The following is a 19,542-nucleotide window of genomic DNA, read 5'->3' on the forward strand; positions in this document are numbered from 1 at the left end:
CAGGGATTAGGCAGAAGCCTAGGGTTTGGGAAGGTCCCTAAAGGTTGGGACAAGTTTTGAAGGGTAGGTAGGAATCTAACCAGGTGAAACAGGCAGCTAGGGCTGAGGTGGGGGGGGTGGTTAGATCGCAGGCACCAAGAACCCGGAGGCGCTACAGACGGTGCACTGGCTTTATTGTTTCGGGCTGGGCCTGGGAGGTTCGGGTCCTGAAGCGCAAGGGGGCAGGAGTCATGGGGGAGGTGTGTGGCTAGGGCTCAGGTGGTGAGCATCTGGGGTGCCTCGGCCTTTGTATGACCATTGGCATCACCGACACAGCCGTTGGGGGCAGTCGGGGCTGACCCCTTCTTGCAAGGCCCAGCATAGGCAGGGGCCACAGGCTGGCCTTGCCTGAGGCAGGGGCGCTCCATCTTGTGCTCCAGAAGCATGTGGTTCTGCGGCGGGAGCCCCACGCAGGCCCTGGGGAACGGGTTGGGGCTCAACAGTCAGACCCTGAGGCTCGTGCCCCTGCAGCCTCCAATCCCTAGGCCCAGTGCACAGCCCCTTGAGTGGACATCTGGGCCACGGTGGGGACCCCAGGGCCGGGGCGCACCTTAGGATGTTCTCGATGCAGCTGCGCTGGCGGAAGAGTGCATTGACCACGGGGCTGCCTGGTGGCACCAGCGGTGCCTTGAAGAGAAAGCTGAGCAGCGACAGCACTGGGTGGAAGCTCTGTGGCTCCGGGTCAGCGTCGGTGCAGAAGCTCACACGCTGGCACAGTTCTGTCAGCAGTACCAGATCCAGCATGATGGGTGCAGCCAGGAGAGAGTCCTGCAGGGCCAGTGGGTCAGGAGGGAGGTGGGGCTGGAGGGCAGCCCCACTCTGCCCTGGGCGAGCCCCATACCTCACATGTGTTATGCAGCACCAGCGTGTTGGTGCCGCCCATCATGAGCTCCGATGTGTACTCATCCAGTGCACGCTTGCTGTCGCCCACATAGGGCACGTACTTGATGACCACCTGGGAGGCAGCAGGAGGTCACAGGGGTCCCTGTCCGCCTCTGCCGGGAGCCCCGCCCACCCCCCCATCCCGCCCGTGCCCCACGCACGCAGTGGTTGGGCTCCTCGCCGGGTGCGTAGAGCACTGGGTTGCTCTGCACCATGTCATCCACCACACTGCTCTTGGACACCTCCTTGGAGCGGAACTGGGGCGGTGCTGACAGGTTTTGCCCATCATTGTTGCCTAGGTGGTTGTAGCTCACGATGGACATGGTCTGCAGGAACAGGGGCCTGACTGGCACTGCAGGCCTTGCAACACACAAGTCTGGTGGTGCTTGGGATCCAGACCCGCCCCTTCCCGAGTCACACATCCCCTAGTCCCACACACCTTCAGGCCGGAGCCGATAAGGAAGTCCACAAGCACGGACTTGACCTTGGTCTGGCCGGACTTGAAGTCGTCTCCGCCCACAAAGACGCGGCGCTGCCATGCGAGCTCAAGGGCACCAGGCACTAGTGTGTTCTGTGGGGACCCGTTGAGGAAGGCACAGCCTTCCAAGATGCTGGCCACGGCGAAGAGCGTGGAGGGCGACACCTCGAGGCCCAGCTGTGGGTGCAGGTGGGCCATCAGCCCAGAGAGGTCCTTGGGGGCTAGCCCCAACCCTGTGCCACCCCTGGGCACACTCACCTCGATGGTGCGCAGCAGGTTCTCAGCGGTGTCATTGAGGCCCGGGACCACTTCGCAGAAGCGCTCCGTGTTTGCTGTCCACAACACAATGACTTTGTCCAGCCCAGCCTTGGACCGGAAGTCGCAGATGTCTCTGCGGATCTGCTCCAGCTGAGGGGATGGAGGAAGGGTGAGGTTGTACAGGTCCCCCACATAACAGGGGAGCAAATAGGAATTAACAGGTGGCAGGGAGGGGGACAAGTGGCAGGGGATAAGGGACTTGGGTGGGGCCACACCTGCTGCGCTCGCGTGCCTGGGATGAGGTTGTCGGCGCGCACACTCTGGTTAGCGGCGATGAACTCGGGGATGTAGATGGAGGGGCGTGGGCGTAAGGGCTCCATGTGTGGCCACAGTTGCTCCTGCAGCCCCCAGTCCAGCACCTGCGCGCGCCGCATCGCCTCGGCCAGATTCAGCGACGATATGTCCCAGCCTAGGGGGGACCCTCAAGCTAGGCCCAGCCGGGACCCTGGGCCCCTCCAGGCCCTACCTCCCGCCCCACCCTTGGCCCAGGGCACTGCCCACCGTCGAACACGAGGTCGTTGGGCGCCACCATGGGCAGCAGTGCGCTGAAAGGCACGAACACCTCCTGGCCCTCGGCGTCCAGGCCCAGGCTAACGGTGCTCGCCTGCGTCAGCGAGCCGTAGTAGTTGGCCTCCTGGGGGGCGGCAGGCGGGGCGGGGCGAGGGGTGGGCGTGGCGTAGGCCACCAGCCGGCCATGGCCCGCACGGCACCCTCAAGCTCCGCCCTACTTTGGGGCGCCTCAGCTCTGCGATCCAAGCCCGGGCGGAAGCCGCTCCCCCTCCAGACGTCCCTCCCCGGAGCCTGCGGATACCTTAGGCTCCGCCCCCGCGAGACCCCCCCAGGAGTCCGCCGGCAGCCAGGCACCGCCCCGCAGGAACCCCGCCCCCTGTGGCCTCCCTCCTCCACGGAGCCCCGCCCCTGGAGGCCCCTCCCCCTCCCGCACGGACTCCGGCGGAGCCCCGCCCGACCCCCCACCTTGCGGCCGGTGCGCGTGGGCCAGGACAGACGCAGTCGGTTGGCCAGCACGGCGGCGGTGAGCGTGGAGCCGTTGTTCCCGCCCCAGCCGACAAGCATGACCCCGAGCCGGGGCACCTGCCGGGCGGTCCGGAAGGTGAAGCGCGTGGACGTGGGGCGCACCTGGGGAAGGGCGGCGCAATGAGTCCCGGGTCCCAGGCCCTTTCTCCCTCACTGCAGGGTCGGGGTTGCAGACGTGGGGCAATCCCCAACCCCTCACGGCTCCCCAGTTCCCCCATCCCCACGGCCCCCCTCCGTCCCTCGCCCACCTTGAGGACACCGCCCTCGCGGCTGACGCCTGTCGTCCTGTACTCGTACTGTGCCTCGATGGCCTCGGGGCCGTAGACCACGTCCGGGCTCTCGACCACGAACTCGGCTGCGGCCTTCATCGCGGCGAGCTGGGGGCGCGGGGTTAGCAGGAGGTCAGCGGGGATGCGAGAGCCGGCCGGGCAGAAGCGACTTCGGTCCCCGAGGCCCCCGGACCCCGCCCGGGGCCGCACTCACCAGCGCGGAGCGGGCTCGGACGGCGGCGGACGGCGAGTGGTCCGGACGCGCGAACTCCAGAGAAAAGAGCCGCCGCCCCGCCCCCGCCCCGCCCCTCGTCCGCCGGCGCCGGGGGGCGGGGCACGCGGGGTGAAGGGCGCGCCGGCTAGGACTCGGGTTCGAGGCCCAGCAGCCCCAAATCACAGTGGGTATCTGGTCCCCGCCCCGCCAGTCTCGGCCAGGCCAACATGTGGGCCGCAGGCCACGGCCCGCACGGCGCGCCTTGATTCACTTCGCACCTCAGTCCTTTTATTCTCACCTTACAAAAGAGGACATTAAGGCTGCAAGTGAGCTACAGGCTGCAACCACAAGGCAGGAGGTGGAACTGGGCAGGGAGGCCGGGCCTACGGGGGCCCCTGGGGAAACTGAGGCAGAGGACTAAGCCAGGATTCGGACCGGAAAACAGACACTTCTCCAGCCCAGCCTGCTCCCCCTTCCTGAGCAGTAGTGCCAGGCACTCCCACCTCCAACAGGTTCACACAGAGGGGGTTTCCCCACCTGTATCAGGAGGGCCTGGCAAGGCCAGGATGGAGAGGGGACTGTTCGGTGAGGACGGGAAGGGGTGGGCAGGGCCGAGGCCGCCAGCTGGGGAGGAACTAGGCCGGCCCAGCACGGCGCCCCCCTAGCGCCCAGTGATAAGGAGCGTGGGAACCCGGCGGGTGGGGCGGCTCCCCCAGGAACTTTCCAAAACAAGCGGCCTCCTCGGCTGGAAAGTTTCCATCACTGGAGCCGGCCCAAAAGGTGGACAGTTGGAAACGTTCATAGAAAACGTGCTCAGGGCCTGGCCTTGGGAGGCGGGGGCTCCAGCGTGGGGGAGTCCGAAGTGGACTGGGGCACCCCCAGCCAGAGGGAACGCAGAGGCAGGGCTGGGCAGTGCAGGCTGCCTGGAGGAGGTGGCTGCTGGAAGGTGTCTTGAGATATGAAGACATTTTCTATTAAGAGTAGCAAGAGCTGCCCAGGCGAAAACCCGGGCAAGTGGGTTCAGGGGCAGATGAAAAGGCAGCAACAGCAGAGGGAGGCAGGCAGTTTGGGGACCAGGGCAGACTCTCAGGACTATGGTATAATAAATATTCAGGTTTTGTCCCCAGTTCCTGGCTGGAGATTGAGTTTAGACACCAACAGCCAGTGATGGACTCAATCACACCTACCTAACAGCACCTCATCAACACTCCTGAACAGCAGGGGGGTGGTGAACACAGGGGGCCCGGTAAGGGCAGCACACCTGTAGAAGGCATGGAAGCCCCGCTCTGTTCCTCACAGCCTGCCCTCTGCGTCTCCTCCATTTGGCCGTTGAAGTGTTTTCCTGAGCACTGTGAGCCATTCCAGCTATTACCAAACGGAGGAACGAGTCATGGGAACCCCCCATATACAACTGGGTGGTCAGAAGTATGAGTGGGCAGAGACTTGTGGCTAGTGTCTGAAGTGGGGGGCAGTCATGTGGTACTGAGCCCCTTAACCTGTGAAGTCTGATGCGAGCACTGGGAATTGACATCCAGTTGGTGTCAGGGGACCGTGGAGGAAGCGTGCACCACCAGGCCACAAGTGATGTCACAGCAATGTGTGCAGAGATGAGAAAGGCCCCAAGACCCAGCGCTGGGAACTCCAGCATTCACAGGGCAGTCTGGGGGAGGTGCAGCAAGAGTGGGGGCAGGGGGGGGGGGCAGAGAGCGGGCCTAGGTGGGCTCCCTGGAGAGCAGTGCTGGGGGGCAGCTGGGAGGGACCTGGCCTCAGGTGGCTTCTATTCCTGACAGTTCGTTGGTGCTATAAAGGCAACTGTAGGGACGGCCTGGGTGTGTGACATGGGCTGAGTGTGCTGCTGGGACACCTGCCCCCACCAGACAACAAGCTCCTGAGGACAGGGCTGTCTTGATCACTGCTGAGTGCCCGTGCCCAGGTGGAGCCCGTTGCACAGGAGGCGCTGTGGGATCCAGGTGTTGACAGGATGACAATTGGAGATATTGTCCAGCAAGTGGAGCGGGTGGGCAGCCCCAAGCCCCTCGGCCATGGTACACTTCATGAGCATGGGAAGACCCTTCTGGGCCTCAGGAGGCTGGACACGTGGTGTCCTCTGCTCAGGAAGGACAATCAGGGAGCCACCTGTATCCACGGTGCACTGAAGGGGCGATGGCCACGGCACTGCCAGGTAGTGTGAGGGCTGCGGCTGAGGCTAATGGAGGACAGGGGAGGCGGGTGGGCAGGGCAAGGCTGAATCATGCAGGGTCCAAGGGAGGCAGGTTTTGGCCCTGGGCCCCAAGTGTGTGGACAAAGATGTTATCCCATGGAAACAGCAGAGCCAGGCCACCTCAGGAGCAGGGTCCACTGCTGGACCTCGCATCCTGCAGCCCTCAAATTCCTGGGCTGCCTCAGACCAAGGCCGCTAGCCAGTGCGGCTGCCAGGGAGGCTAAGGCCCACAGCCCCCGACCCCTGGACTCCTTCAATCCAGGTCTTACTCTTTGTCTGTTTTTCCTTCCTAAAATAAATGCCCACTCTCCCTGTGTCCCTAGAGGGCAGGACCTACCCCCTGCCTTTGGCTGCTCACCTGGAACACAGGGCAATGACGGCCATCCCTGCTGGTGTCTGGGCCTGAGGGGCTGCACCGGGCCTCAGTGCTGTAGCCTCATGAGGGACACAGGGGATACCCCAGTCCCTGCCTGTTGGCCTAGTTGGAATGAACAATGAATGACAGTGTGGTTACTCACCACTGTTTCCATCAGTCAGTCAAAGCCCATTTCCCCCTAAATAAGGGCACACCCCTCGCCTGTGGCCCCACTGCTGTGAGCTCCGGTGCTGTGGGAGGCTGGGGATGCCCCTGCTGGCTCAGCCCACCTTGTCCACACTGGGGTCCTGCCCCGCTCACACCCCCACCGAAGCTCCCCATTGCCTCCGCCTCCCCAGCCTCTCTGCCGTTTCCTACCTGTGATCACGGGGTCTGGCCTCCTGCCCTGTCACCTGCAGGGCCTGCCGCCACCTTGGTCAGGATAACCTCCACCTGCCAGCCTCGTTCCTGGGCAGCAGCTCTGGCAGGCTGTCCAGGACGTCTTCTCTGCCTTGTCCCAGCCCGTGCCCCACCCCTGCCCCACTCACTATGGTCACGTGGGGCCAAGTGGCCTCCTGACCCTGGCCCACCCCCCAAACTGTGACAGACACACACGCACCCAGGCAGCCTAGGCTGCTAGGTTCGGCTCAGTGACATTTATTATAGGTTGAAAAAAATCAGCATTCACCTGTTTAGTGTACAAAAAGGACACTAGGTCTTTTAAGAAAATATTAGGAAACTGAAGATGTGGATGCCTTTCAATTGGAACATTTTGGCAAAAGTGAAAAGTTCTTGTAAACACCAACTCCATGGCTCAAAATAGTTTTTCTCCACAGTACAATATTAAAAGGAAAAAAAAACACAGTATCAATAAGTTAGACCATATTTAATCAGCTAGAACTTTTGTCCATCAACCCCTAAAGCACAGAACTTTTCTTAGCTTCATAATTCCTTAAAAGGAGGAAAAAACAAGAAACAACAAGAAAACAACAACAAAAAGGAAATCAGCTGAGAGTCCCTTGAACTGGTTCCAGAGCAGAGGGCCTCCTCAGATGATCCCCACCGCGCCCGCACGGCTGGGCCAGAAGTCCCCATATGCAACCCAGTGTCCGCACCGCCCTTCCCTCACTCTCCAAACGAAAAACAAAATGACAGCTAGGGAAACATGAAGGGTCGTTTCCGGTGCTCCAGGCACCCCAGGGGGCCTGCAGAGAGAGACTTCAGGGTGAGGGGGCACTGTGCAGGTCCCCTCCACGAGGGCGCCTGCTCTTTGGGAAGCCATGAGGAGACCCCCACAGCTCTGCACAGATAACTCACTCCATGGGAGCGTTCCCGCTCTCCCTGCCTCACTACCGCTGGCAGCAGCGATGCCCCTGTGACCTCAGGGCTGCAGGCCGCAGCCACTGCACCCTCACTGGTGTTTTACTGAACATGGCCCTGAATGTGAACACACGCCTCAGCCTCCAACATGCCCTGGCAGGGCCCCTCTCTCTCACTCACACAGGCACGCACACACGCACGCATGGCCCCCTGACGCTTTGGGGGATAATAGACTAGGCACAGCGACTAAGCAGCAATTGGGGTGTCCACGGAACCCGTGACCCCCAGAACAGGAGGACCAGGTGCCTTTTCTGAGCTCACTTTCGGGGGGTGCCCCCAACCCCATCAACCCCCAGCCCCTCCCTGAGTGCAAACCCCGCAGTGGCTCTGCTAAGACAACCCCAGAACCCACAAGTGGACTGAGGGATGGAGCGAGGTCAATAGCATGGAGACCACACAGTCTCAACAGTGCGAAATGAAAAGCAGCAGCAAAGGGGAAAATTGAGAACGTCATAAACTAAAACCCGACAGCGCTGCTGCAGAGCGCAGGCTTGTAACACAGAAAAGCCCAGCGGCCCCGACAGCTGAGGGTCTGAAATAGCAGGGCAAGCCGGGAGCGCCTCGGGCTCCACTCTGGCCGGCTCCCAGCAGCTGCTCGGGGGCCAGCTGGGTTCTCCGAATAGACCTGGGAGCTGCCCCACCCAAGCCCGTAGCGCAGAGACCCCTCGGAGCAAGGGGGAGGAAGGAGAGGCAGGTGCTGCAGGGAAGGGCCTGTCCAGGCACCCAGCATGAGACCAGCAGGGGAGACGCGGCCCACCCACCACACACGGGTTCTCTCCTTGGAGCTCGCACCAACAACGCCGAACTTTCTGATGGCATCTGTAATACTGCAGAAAGGACACAGGGCGGCATCTAGACCCTAGTGTCCAGGGAGGGAGGCACAGGTTTAGAAAAAAGATGCTTTCTCTTTTGTATAAAAATAGACTCCAGTCTCATAAGCAGTAGCTAAAAGTGGCTGTCTTTGTATAAAACCAGAAAAGGCAGGCAGGCCGGCCTCCAAGTCTTCCGGCGAGAGGAAGCTGAAGCCCCTTGGGCTTCGGCCTGCAAGGAGGTGGGCTTCTTGGGGAGCCCATCCTGGGCGGGGGCTGCTCAGGAGGAGTGGGGGCCGAGACACCCCACCTGGATCTGTGACCTGTGAGCACCAGGTCTGCAGGGGCTCCCCTGAAAACCGGCGTTGCTGGCTCAGATGAACCTGTCTTCCTTGTGTTTATTTTTTTAAATAAATCTCTTTTTTCCCGTCTTTAGCTCCCCTGACCCCAGCTCCCCGCCATCCAGAAAGGTCAGCCCAGGGAGAAGAGCTGGCCTGGCCAGTGGAGCGGACCTCCTGCCCTGCGGTCTCGGGCTAGGGCCAGGCCTGCAGCTGCCGCTGGTCATACTCGGCGATGAGCCTCTTGATGTGGGCCAGCTTGCTGTGCAGGTACTCACAGCGGTGCTTCTCCTGGCTGTAGTTGGTGTTGGTCTGCAAGAGGGCGGCAGTGTGAGCACGTCTGAGTGTGGCCAGCGGTGGCTGGGAGCCCGGTGCCAACTCAAGCTGCCCTGTGTGGAGCCCCTGGCCCAACTGGCCACCTGGCTTTTGCTCCCCCTGCTTACAGGCACCCCAGCCCCACCCTGGGAAACACGGTCACAGCCAGGATGAGAGTCAGAAGTGAGATTAGTCATGAAACTTCTGCACCGGGCTGGGGACTCGCTGGCAGGGAACCACGCAGGCACACGGGGCACACATGTGGTAAACCCAGAGCTCGTGGCCTTCAGGAACAAGAGCTAAGATCATGGAACCACCTCACAGGAGACCCTCAGTGAGCCTGAGGCTGGGCGTTTCTGCCAGCGCAGGGCTGAAGACAGATGGGGCCAGGCTGGGGGCGGGGACCAGCTCCTCCCCTGCACCTCGGAAGGAGCTTTGCTGGAAAGGGCCTGGGGACTGCACCCACCAAGCAGGGGGAGAGTTGAGGGGTGCAGAGGTGCCCAGTTGGGGGCTGCACGCAAGCTCAGGGACAGGCTCAGCCCTCGGCTGTAAATGGGAGGGGCAGGGGGGCGCTGCTCTGCGGACCCAAGACCTCAGCCCACGAGGCCCTTCCTCCCTCCCTGCGCAGACTTTCTGGCACTGCTCGCCTTGCCGCAGCTGCTTCTCACCCCACCCCACAAGAGCAGGGAGACTCACCTTTTTGATTTTTCGATATTCCTGCAAAATCTGCCCACGAGTAGTCTGGAAAAAACAAAAGAGAAAGCAAACAATGCCCTCGCCTGCGAGAAACCTCAACTGAGTGGCCCCTTCTCCCTGATAACCTGTGACCTGCAGGATCACCATCTGCCTCGGGACAATGGCCTCTGGGGACAATGGCCTCAGGATGGCGTGAGGGAAGCTGACGAAGTACAGAGGAGGGGCCGGCTGGGGGGCATGAACAAGGCAGGAAGCAGAGGAGGAAGCTGGGCCAGGGGAGTGAGGGGCAGGGGCCCAGCTTCAGGGTCAAAGCACGAGGCCTGTGCAGTGGGAGGGCCCGGTGGAGCCTTGGGAGGAGGCAAAGAGCGGTGGGCCGGCCTCCTTCCCTGTCCACTGTTCCAGGCCAAGCACAGAGGCCCCCGACCACCTGGGGTGCAGGGGGAGGTGAGGGACATCCACACGGCTGCAAGGAGGGAGGACGAGGATGCCCTGGGAGCTTGTTCGGCTCAGAGGCTCAGAACACTCACCGTTCCTCCAACCGTGAGCCCTCCTCTGGAAAACAAAATGGCCTTTGCCATGAGAGAGAGACCCCGATACCCCGATTAATCAGGTAACCAGCTCTGAACAGTAGGACAAGGAGGAGGCTGGTGTCCCAGGGCTAGTGACCAAGGGTGGAGGCCCTCCCCCTGCAGTGAACCACACAGGACGGCTTGGGAAGCCTGTGTGCCCTCGGCCAGAGGATGAGGGACTCCTAGTACAGGCGGGGGACCACAGGGACCCTCCATCCCCTCCCACCTCCCACTGTGGCTGTGATGGCACTGATGGGCCGTGGGATGCAGTCTGGCCCTGCCTCTCCTGGCAGGGGGCCGAAGTGTCCCCTGTGATGTGGGTAGTGGCCTCGAGAGGACCCTAGATGTTCTCACAGGTGGGGACCCCTGTGCCTCGGCCCTGTGCTCCCTGAGCCACATGGGTCACCTCCCACCTGCAGAGTTAGTCACAACTGGCCTCATTGCTGCTGAGGTGGAGCCAGGCCTCAAGCCCGCAGAGCCCCCGGGACAGGCCTGAACCATGCTGGGGGAAGGAGCAGTCAGCAGGGCCCTCGGCCCAGAACACGACGGAGCAGGTGTGCGGGTGCCAGCAGCGCCCACCGCGGGCGGGGCTCTACCTCGTACTCCTCGGAGCCCTGGGACAGCTGCCGGAGCTGGGCGTCGAGCTGCGTGAAGCGCCGTGTGATCTGCTCGATGCGGGCGTGCAGGTCGCGGTACTCACTATACTCGGCATTGAAGTCATTCTTGTAGCTCTGGCGCTGCTCTGAGGAGGAGATGGTGGCGTATTTCCTGGGGAGAGAGGGGCCGGCGGGGCTCAGGGGGCCAAAGCAGAGGCCAGAGTGCCCAAAGCATGCGGCCGGCCCACCCAGGAAGCTGCCCCGACCTCGAATAGGCTGGGCGATTGGGGACACAAATGCACCTGGAGTCAGCTCTGCCTCTGCTAACCCACAGGTGGGAGGAGCAGCCGAAAAGGGAAGTACTCACAGCAGGTAGTCGGGGGTCTCTGAGGTGGATGTGGGGACGCTTGAGCTGCTGCAGGCCCCATTTAAACCTACAAAGAGCAAATGCGGATCTGCTGAGTCCACACCTCCTGCGTCCACCAGGCAGGATCTGAACAGGTTCACGCTCCCTCGTCTGAAGGACACAGAGGGATGGCAGAGGGGGAGGCTGTGTGGAGAGGGAGCCAGGCCACCCAGGGGGAGCCAGGACACCAAAGGTGTGAGCATGGGGCAAGTGCTGTCGAGCCACCTGGGGGCCCACCCGTGGGAGAGGTGGTAAGCGAGCATATGGTGGCGGGGGCATGTGTCCCTGAACCACAGCTGTGCAGAGCACAGGGTGCCCAGGTGGTGCTGTGGACACGTTTTCAGCCAGCAACTGAAAGGACAGGTTAATTGTGGGCCAAAGCCTGGGCAACTCATCCAGAGCTGGTCCCATCCAGAGCCTTTGCTGCCTCAGCTGACCTCGTGTAAAAGGTCACCAAGCAGAAAACAGGTGACCCCTGGCTGGCCAAGTCCCTCGGCTGCCCCACTCTCCAGCCTCACAGGACGAAGATGGATGGCCACCAGAGAAGGCCCCAGCTCCTGCCCGCACCTCTCACTGCTGATGGCGTCGAGGTCCCTGTGGGTTCCCGTCCCTGGTCTGAGCCCCACCAATTCTCCTTCTTCCCCCTGGATGCCAGGCCACAGGCTCCAAGGGGAAGCCCCAGAACAGAGCCAGGCTAGAGGCACCAAGGGCCACGCCCCAGCCATCTGACAGTGGAGCTGGAGGATGTCCCTAGCCTGCCCAAACTGCAATCTAGTTTTTATCCCCTCAGGACTTTATCCAGATGGCCTCTTCCCCCAACATAGAAGTGATGTCATCACTTGGTAGCACCTGTTGGGGTCAGAGGCAATCACGGGGCAGGGCTGGGACAACAGGGCCAGACTAGAGGACAGTGCCACGCAGAAGGGTGGGTTACAATGATGCCTGTCCCTCTGCTCCAGGGACATGTGATGACCTGGAGCCTTCTGCAGCAAGTAGGGGTGTGCAGAGAACAACGCCACTGTCACACAGAGGCAGGGGTTTCCTGCTCGTGTGCCTTCACCTGGGATCAGCGGGCCTGAGCTCAGCCTGGCACACCGCAGCCCCCACCTCGGAAGAAGCCGCAGCAGCAGGATGGGGGCCTCTAGGCAGGCACCAGGGAGCTTTGCGTCCACCCATTATCATCATTTGAGCTGCCTGAGACATGCTGCTTAAGACAGATCACGTGGTGCCAGGCGGAGCTTCTGGTGCCTCAACAGATGTCCTTTTTCTTTTCCTTGGGCCATCTACTCTCCGCTTTGCCTGATCCCAAACCTCACTTTCTCACCTTTGCCTGGGGATAAGCTGCCCAGGGCTGATGCACACTGGGCTTGATCCAAAGGCGTCTGAGCCCCAGGCCTGGGGCTGGTCTGGGCAGCACCCTCCTGGCCCCACCCTATCCCCCTGCCTTACAGTGTTCCTCCTTCCCAGGGCCCCGCCAGAAGCACACACATGACGTTTCACTTCTGCCCTATGGGACAGAACATGCTGCCCGGCTGAGCCTGCTCAGGGCCTGTCTCCCCAGGCAGGACTCAGATTAGAGGGGGCACTCAGGGAACCAGGCCTCCTTCTCCCCCTTGGCCTAGCCACAGACACTGGGAAGCCTGGTGGACAGTAGGGCTGAGAGGAACTGAGGACTGACCCGGTCGGCCACATTACACCAGGACCTGTCCTCAGCCAGAGCAGGGGCTGGCATGGCCTTTCTGCGGGGCAGTGGAGCAATTCATTACAAAGACTTAAGGAGCAGCTCCACCCTGATTCAGAAATGCCCCATGCTCAGGACCCTCCTGGGGAAAGAGCCTGAAAGCTGCACGAGGTGACACGGCCAAGCTGCCCAGGCCCCACGCCGCAGCCCAGGCCCCCACATGGCAGGCACAGCTGCGCCTCTGTTGCTTCATCATGCTAATTACGTTAAGCTAGAGCCACGAGAGACATTCAGCTCAGGTTCCCAGGGCTGTAAACTAGGGGTGGCCCAGGTTCTGGGGGTGATGACCCCCATCTCCACTACCAGTCTAGCCTGTCCATATGCCTCCCCAGCAGCCCTGGCCCCGCAAAGGTCTCCCCGTTCAGTGCACAGCCCCAGCCAGCCTGGTACCCCCCTCACTGTGGCTGCCATCTCAGGTCTCTTGACTTCCGCCTTCCCCACTCACTGTGTGACCTCGTTCCAGCTCTTACCACAGGCTGTTCTACAGACAGTCTCCCACCTCCTTGTGGCCCCCACCTTCCAAACCCTTTCTCCACTGGCTGAAAAGCTTATTCCTCTGCAGCCCCCACCCCACCCTACTCCCTTCTCAGTGTCTGGGTCCATCCTGCTGCCAGAGCTGCAGCCTGCACTCATTCCTCTCCCTGTGCGCTGTCCTCTCCTGTGAGCCTCAGCCCCATCAGGTTCCAAGCCCCCAGCGCCAGCCTGGCACACAGCAGGACTGCAGGAGGCTCCGGGGCCAAGATAGCCAGGGCATTCGCAGACAATCGGATGCAAGAACACAGGGTGCAAGGGGCCCAAATGCGCAGGGTGAGGCAAAGTTGGGGCTCATGGGGTGGTACAGCCCCCTCGTACCCTGGGGAGTCAGGGTGGGCATGGGGCCGGTGCTCCAGCTCCTAGCAGTGCCCGCCTGCAGAGCCTCCTGCCCCTGGGCCTGCCTCTCGGCACCTACCCGGGACATCTGGCGGGGCTCCAAGGGGGCCAGGCACATGGTCTGGCGGCTGGGCCTGGGGCCTGTCCTCAGCCGCCCTCTCCTTGTCTTTGTGCTTCTTGGACTTCTTCTTTGACTTGCTGCGCAAGGAGCCACTGTGGGGCCTGCTGGGCTGGGCACAGTCCATCAGCAGGGGCAGGCTGAGGCGCTCAGTTGGGGCCAGGGTGGCCACATCCCCATGCTCACAGTCCCGGCCACTGTGGCCCAGATCATTGCTGACATCAGCCAGGGGGTCATGGGCCCGAGGGGGCTCCAGCCGCGGGGGCAGGTGGGAGTCTGTGCTGGGCGGCAGGCCCGGGGTAGGCAGCAGGGGCTCACGGCTGTGGGGTGTGCTCAGCTTCCCATTGACTGCGGGCTGAATTCTCTGAGTGAAGTGCGATATCCTGGGTTTCTTGTTGGCCAGGGGGTCGATGAAATCAGGAGGCTGTGGCCGTTTCTGCGAGGAAGGGAGACAATTTCAGAGGGTAGCCTGTGCCCAGAGCTACTGATGTGCTCCAGAGAGCGGATGGGCAGCAAAAGGCCAGCCCTGAGCTGAGAGAGGCCAGGCAGCCCCAGGTCTTGAGGAAAGCAAGCGCCCGCATGCAAGGCCCGCTCGGGCCACATGGTGGCGCCCGGACACCAGCCAGGCAGGGGACTCCTGGAGCTCAGCTGGGCCCAAAGGTGACAGAGCAGAGGAAGGGCAGTCAGGTCATCAGCAGGCCAGGCTCCAGCCCTTAAGGGCCATCTCTAGGGATTAGTCTAAAACAGCACTGTGCTCAGCATCTTCCCCAGACAATGGCAACAGTGAGAGAGCCCAGTCTGAGGGACACAGGGCAGCCCCACAGGCCGTGACTGTCATCCTCAGACCCCTAACTATCTGGATCCCCATGGCAACCCTGTGAAATGGAGTGAGCCACATCCCCTTTTCAAAGATGAGAAGACCGAGCCTGTGAGGCATGGCCAGACCACAGGAGGGGAGCCAGGATTGGGCCAGGTGGTCCAGGCCCAGGGGGCAGTGGTGGGGATGTGGGTGAAGTAAGGCCCTTTGGCCCCATGTTGGCCCCACAGCATAGTGTGCATGGGGGGTTTCAAGGCCATGGATGTGGACTGGGTGCCTCCAAGGCAGAGGAGGAGGAAGGAAGAGAGGGACTGGCGAGTTGGGGGCCAGGGACGTGGGACTCAGAAGTCAAAGCACACAGGTAGGCAGGGAGACAGCTTTCACCAAATAGCTTAAGCAATGGTGAGGGGGGCATGGCTGAGCTCCCCCTAGCCAGAGCCAGGCGGGAGCCACACCCCCCCGCCCCCGCCAGTGAGGCTCTCCCAAGCACCCTTCCTGACCACTGATGAAAATAGCAGCAGCCACTGCTCACGGGGACTAACTGGGCACCAGCCCGGGCCTCAGCCAGCACAACTGATTTCACGACAGCCCTGGGAGGCAGGAACCCACTGTACAGACATGAGGCTCAGGGCAGTCCAGCAGGCTGCCCTCCCTTGGCCACACCACCAAGAGGTATCCCAGGGAACCACACCCAGGCCCCAGACCCGGGACCCACCGCTTGCGGGAAGCCAGCCAGCTGGTCACTCATTGAAGAAATCTTCCCAGCTCTGAGCCAAGGGTCGAATGGGCTCCCCAGGCACCAAGGTCAGGTCATACCCACGGCTCCAGGTGAGACCCACCCTCCCTCGACACCTCCCTCACCACCACCGTGCTATCATACCCACATTGGCAGCTCCTACCTGAGGGGGTGAGGATGAGCTCCCATGCTCACCCAGAGGGCTGGCAGCAGCAGGGTCTCCAGGGAGGCCACCTGCGCTCTGTGGCTGGCACAGCTTCCTGCAAAGGAGAAGCAGAGTAGGTTGAGGGGCTCTGAAGCAGCATCCCATGGGGTGCACCCACGCCCACTGGTCTCTGCATTGACACCACGCTGACCCACCCACAACTAGTGGTTTGGGAAGGGCCCACGGGCCCGCTGAGCCACAGCAGGGCTGAGCACGATGGGTGCGTCAGGGCCTGGTGGGCAGAGAGCAGCCTGAGCACATCCCACCCCAGGTTCAGTCACAGCTGCCCTGTGGCCGCAGCCTCACTGCTGGCAGGACCACCACACTCATCTAGACCCCCGTTACCATGGACCCATGTAAAACTGACCAGAGACTCAAGGTCCATGTTGTTTCCCTAGGCAAATGAGAGACAGTGGGGTGCTGGCCCCTCCTTTCAAAAACACTGTTCATCCCAACAATAATGCTCCTTTCAGAAACTTTAGAGAATGTAGAAAAGGACTGAGATGACCTGGCCTGTGTCAGGAAGTCCTCCAGGATTCAGCACCTGCCTTCCTGGAAGTCCAGGCCACAGCACCTCCTTGAGGATGGCAGGGGTAGCCCCTGCCCTCCCACCTGAGGCCCGCTTGAACCCGAGCATAACGATGCAGCCAGAGATGAGGGAAGAGACTCCCTAACCCCTGGGCAAACAGAGGCCCTGATAGTGACCCCGGCTTGGGGTCCCTCTCCAATTTGCCTCTCATATTCCCTGAGGCTGCAAGTGTCATGGGAGCCCAGGCAGCTGGCCCCACATTGGCATGCTGCCAAGGGCCCTCCCCACCCTGCAGGAAGGCTGAGGTCTGGGGCCATATCTCCACTGCTCTAACCAGCAAAAAGCAGAGGCCACCTCCCTGACCAGTGGCTGTACTCCAGACCACTGATGTTCTCCCCTCCACGGTGGCCTGAAGCGCAAGGAGAGTCATGGGAGGAGTGCCCACAACATGCAGGCACTAGCCAGGGCAGCACAGTGCCCAAGGCAGAGCGGGTGCACTGTCCAGCCACATGCCAGCAACCAGTGCTTCCGGCTACAGATGGAAAATCAAGGACAGGTGTTTACGTGCACTCTCTTTCAAGCCCTCACTAAAAGGCATGAAAGAGACAGGGAAAAAGAGAGAGACAACATTTCTGAAAGCAGAAGTACAACTGGTGACTGTCTTACAGGATCCAAGAAAACCGAGTTCCAGGCTGCAGAGCCCCACAGGCCTGGGGGTGGGAGCCCTGGGACCTCAAAGAAGGGGCACCTGCAGGGCTGTCCCCCTGCAGCTCTGCACTGGTGCTGGTCTGCAGTGGGGCTGCAGGGAAGGGAGCCCACAGCACGTCCAGGAGTGAACGAGCACAGGCCTTCTCCAGGTGGCCGGGAAGTTGCTCGGGCCACACGCGGAAGACACGATGGACAGAGGTGTAGCCTCAGGAGAAGAAATCCCGTGGCAGCTTCGGAAGTAGCACAGCAGACTTCCTGAGGAAGCTGAGCTGCCCAGAGGCAAGTCCTGAAAGGCTGCGCCCGGGCTTCGAGGCAACCAATGTCAGATCCCAAAATAGACAGATGGGAAAATGCATTTGAAAGGAGAGAGACTATAAGGGGATGAAAACTTTAAATCCACAACAAAACACCAGCCTTAATATCCCCAGAAAGACAATGATTTCAACAGATATTTCTCCAAAGAAGATATATAAAATCCAATAAGCACTTGAAAAGATGCTCATCATCATTAGTCATTAGGGAAATCCAAATGAAAACCACAATGAGATACCACCTCATACCCACTAGAAGAAAAAAAAGAAAAACAACAAGTGTTGGTGAGGATGTGAACAAACGGGAACTTTTGCGCACTGCTGGTGGGAATGTAAAATGCTGCAGCTGCCGATGAAGAGAGTCTGGCCGTTCTTCAAAGTTACACACAGGATTACCATGTGGCTCAGCAATGCCACTCCCTGGTATGTATGGGAGAGAAGTGAAAATCTGTAGCCACACAAATCCTTGTACTAGTCACCACGGCCAAAAGGTGAAAACAACCCAGGTGTCCATCAACAGACAAAAGAATAAACAAAACGTGGTCCAACACACATGGTGGACTATTACCCAGCCATAAAAGGGAACGGAGCTCTGACCCGTGCTACAGCGTGGATGAATCTTGACAGTATCATGCTGAGTGAGAGAAGCCTGACACAAAGGGCCACGTACTCTACAATCCCATTTATGTGACACGCCCAGAGAGGCAAATCTATAGAGACAGCAGCAGATTAGTGGTTGTCAGGACCTGGAGCGACAGGGGATGGGGACTGACTGCTAACGTGGGGTTTTGTTTTGGGGTGAATCTTCTAGAAGTAAATAGAGGTGCTGGTTGTACACATTGTCAATGTACTAAATACCACTAAATTGTTCACTTTAAATGAGTGAGGGCTTAAAAGATTTCTGTTATACGAATTGGTCTCAATAAAGCTGCTATTTTTTAAAACTATCTTTAGAGAGAGTAGATTAAAACCAGCATCACTCCCATTGGAATAAGAATACGATGCTACAAAAAGTCAAGAGGAAAGATGCTTGAGAACTAGAAGTAATGGCAAAAAAGAGACAATGGGAGAAGCTGAAGAAATCTCCCAAAAATACAAAAAAAGAGTGAGAGAGAAATGACGACAGGAAGTCAACAGTGAGCAGCCCCAGGAGCACAGCCCCCAGTGGCAGCATCAGAGGAAGCGCGAGGGAGGCCAGTGAAGGCCTCTTCATGACTGCCTGGAACAGGAAGGATGGGGCGAGTTCTCAGACATGCGGGCTGCGGCACTGCCCGGGAGCACCGCCAGGCCAGCCTGTGACAGTGCAGAGGCGCACAAGGCCAGGTTGGGAGCCTCCAGGACTTCCCTGAGGCCAGGCTTCAACGTGGAGGAAAAGTTCCTTTGGATCTGCAAGTCTAGACTTGGCCAACTGCCGGTCCGTGTGACTGCCGCCCAGGCGTCAAGACGTGGCCAGCAGACCTCCCAAAGCACTTTCCTCAGAGAGACACTACGAAAGAGAGGGCAGCAGCTCCCGTGGAACCTGCAGGACCCACCCATCCATTCAAAGTGACAGGAGGCAGTAGGACAACCAGGGGGAGCTCAGGGTTAGCTGTGAAGGACAAAGGACACTGAGCAGAGAGAGCAACCACGCAGCCAAGAGGGTTACCACCAACTCCAGGGAAAGCAAGATGGGTGTGAGCTGGATGGAGACTGCGCTCAGGCTGTCCAGGCTGGGCCCTGGACACGGGCAGGTCGGGGGGACTGGGGCCAGGCATGGTCACTGAGGCCTCACCCTGCAATGGGATGCCCACAGACACTGCCTGGGCTGGGCCAGGCCTGAGCAGCTACACAGTGGGGACTAGAAGTGCTGAGGAAGCACCAAAAGAAACTCGGCTGACAATGGAGTGGGTGTCTGCCCAGAGTGAAGCCACAGGCCCGGCAGAGCCTGGGAGCATGGGTGCGTTTCACTCAGGGATGAGCTTAGAACTAGGAGGAGGGAAAGGAGGCAGCACAGCTCCTGGGGTGACAGTGGTCCCTAAGCCCGCCTGTAACAATGGCAACACCCCAAGGCCCCGTTTGTCCTTCTTGCCGTGAGGCTGCAGCTTCCAGAACTGCTCTAAATGGGGCTGTCTTCAGGGAGGAAGCAACCAAAACAAGAAGAAAAGCTGTGCAGACTGCGCTGAGGGTGACCTTCTGTGTGGGTGTGGCGTCAGGGATGTTGACTCTGACCTCGGCACACCAACCACTTGGAGATTCCAAGGGCAGAAGTACTGCCAGCATCCTGAGTGGTTTCCAGCAAGGCCGACAAAGAGGAGCACAGCGCTGGCCCAAGTGCCCTCAGGCTTGCACGAGCCCAGCAGCTCACTCAGCAGAGCGCAAGGGAGAAAATGTGAGCCTGGAACTGCACTGAGCTCCCGAGCACATGGCTCCAGGAACCACCCACCCGACACCCCTCAACCTTCAGCCCAGGCGCTGTTTCCTAACACTCCCCCACCCCCCACCACACACAAACATGCACAACGGCTGCTCACTTGGGGTCTGAGATCAAGGGGCACTTAGTGAGAGGCTGAGGAAGGAAGGATGGGAGCAGCCTCTCCAGGCCCCTGGA

At 60.5% G+C, this 19,542-nt stretch overlaps 2 protein-coding genes across 3 annotated transcripts in view; both read right to left on the reverse strand.

Annotated features, from left to right (window-relative positions):
- Positions 1-156: 156 nt before the first annotated feature.
- On the reverse strand, positions 157-8,018 carry ISYNA1 (inositol-3-phosphate synthase 1). Of its 2 annotated transcripts, XM_070586620.1 has the most exons (12): positions 6,190-8,018; positions 5,815-5,934; positions 3,001-3,129; positions 2,693-2,854; positions 2,219-2,351; positions 1,933-2,126; positions 1,658-1,807; positions 1,361-1,576; positions 1,083-1,247; positions 881-994; positions 590-807; positions 157-456 (listed from the first exon to the last, which is right to left on the reverse strand). In XM_070586620.1, the coding sequence occupies exons 3-12, from the start codon at positions 3,118-3,120 to the stop codon at positions 255-257; spliced, it is 1,674 nt and encodes a 557-aa protein (XP_070442721.1). In that variant the 5' UTR covers positions 3,121-3,129; positions 5,815-5,934; positions 6,190-8,018; the 3' UTR covers positions 157-254. The 2 variants fall into 2 exon arrangements, with proteins under 2 accessions (XP_070442721.1, XP_070442720.1); XM_070586619.1 differs by lacking the exons at positions 5,815-5,934; positions 6,190-8,018 and adding an exon at positions 3,236-3,360.
- Positions 6,453-19,542, reverse strand: part of ELL (elongation factor for RNA polymerase II) — a 72,203-nt gene continuing 59,113 nt past the window's right edge. Inside the window, exons 7-12 of the mRNA XM_070586618.1 lie at positions 15,366-15,462; positions 13,611-14,085; positions 10,882-10,948; positions 10,515-10,686; positions 9,350-9,394; positions 6,453-8,650 (exon numbers count right to left, since the gene is read on the reverse strand). Coding sequence (XP_070442719.1) covers positions 8,534-8,650; positions 9,350-9,394; positions 10,515-10,686; positions 10,882-10,948; positions 13,611-14,085; positions 15,366-15,462 — 973 coding nt within the window. The 3' untranslated portion in view covers positions 6,453-8,533. The remainder of the gene's footprint in view (positions 8,651-9,349; positions 9,395-10,514; positions 10,687-10,881; positions 10,949-13,610; positions 14,086-15,365; positions 15,463-19,542) is intronic.

The sequence above is a fragment of the Equus przewalskii genome, chromosome 20, assembly GCF_037783145.1.
Source record: "Equus przewalskii isolate Varuska chromosome 20, EquPr2, whole genome shotgun sequence".
Classification (NCBI taxonomy): domain Eukaryota; kingdom Metazoa; phylum Chordata; class Mammalia; order Perissodactyla; family Equidae; genus Equus; species Equus przewalskii.

What these genes read in the sequence shown, in the direction of transcription:
- ISYNA1 (XM_070586620.1), bottom strand. Translation starts at nt 3,120, where the DNA reads ATGAAGGCCGCAGCCGAGTTCGTGGTCGAGAGCCCGGACGTGGTCTAC. An exon ending in GCGAGGGCGGTGTCCTCAAG is followed by an intron (nt 2,855 to 3,000) that starts GTGGGCGAGGGA and finishes GCCCTTCCCCAG; the next exon opens with GTGCGCCCCACGTCCACGCG. An exon ending in TGCATCGAGAACATCCTAAG is followed by an intron (nt 457 to 589) that starts GTGCGCCCCGGC and finishes CCCGTTCCCCAG; the next exon opens with GGCCTGCGTGGGGCTCCCGC.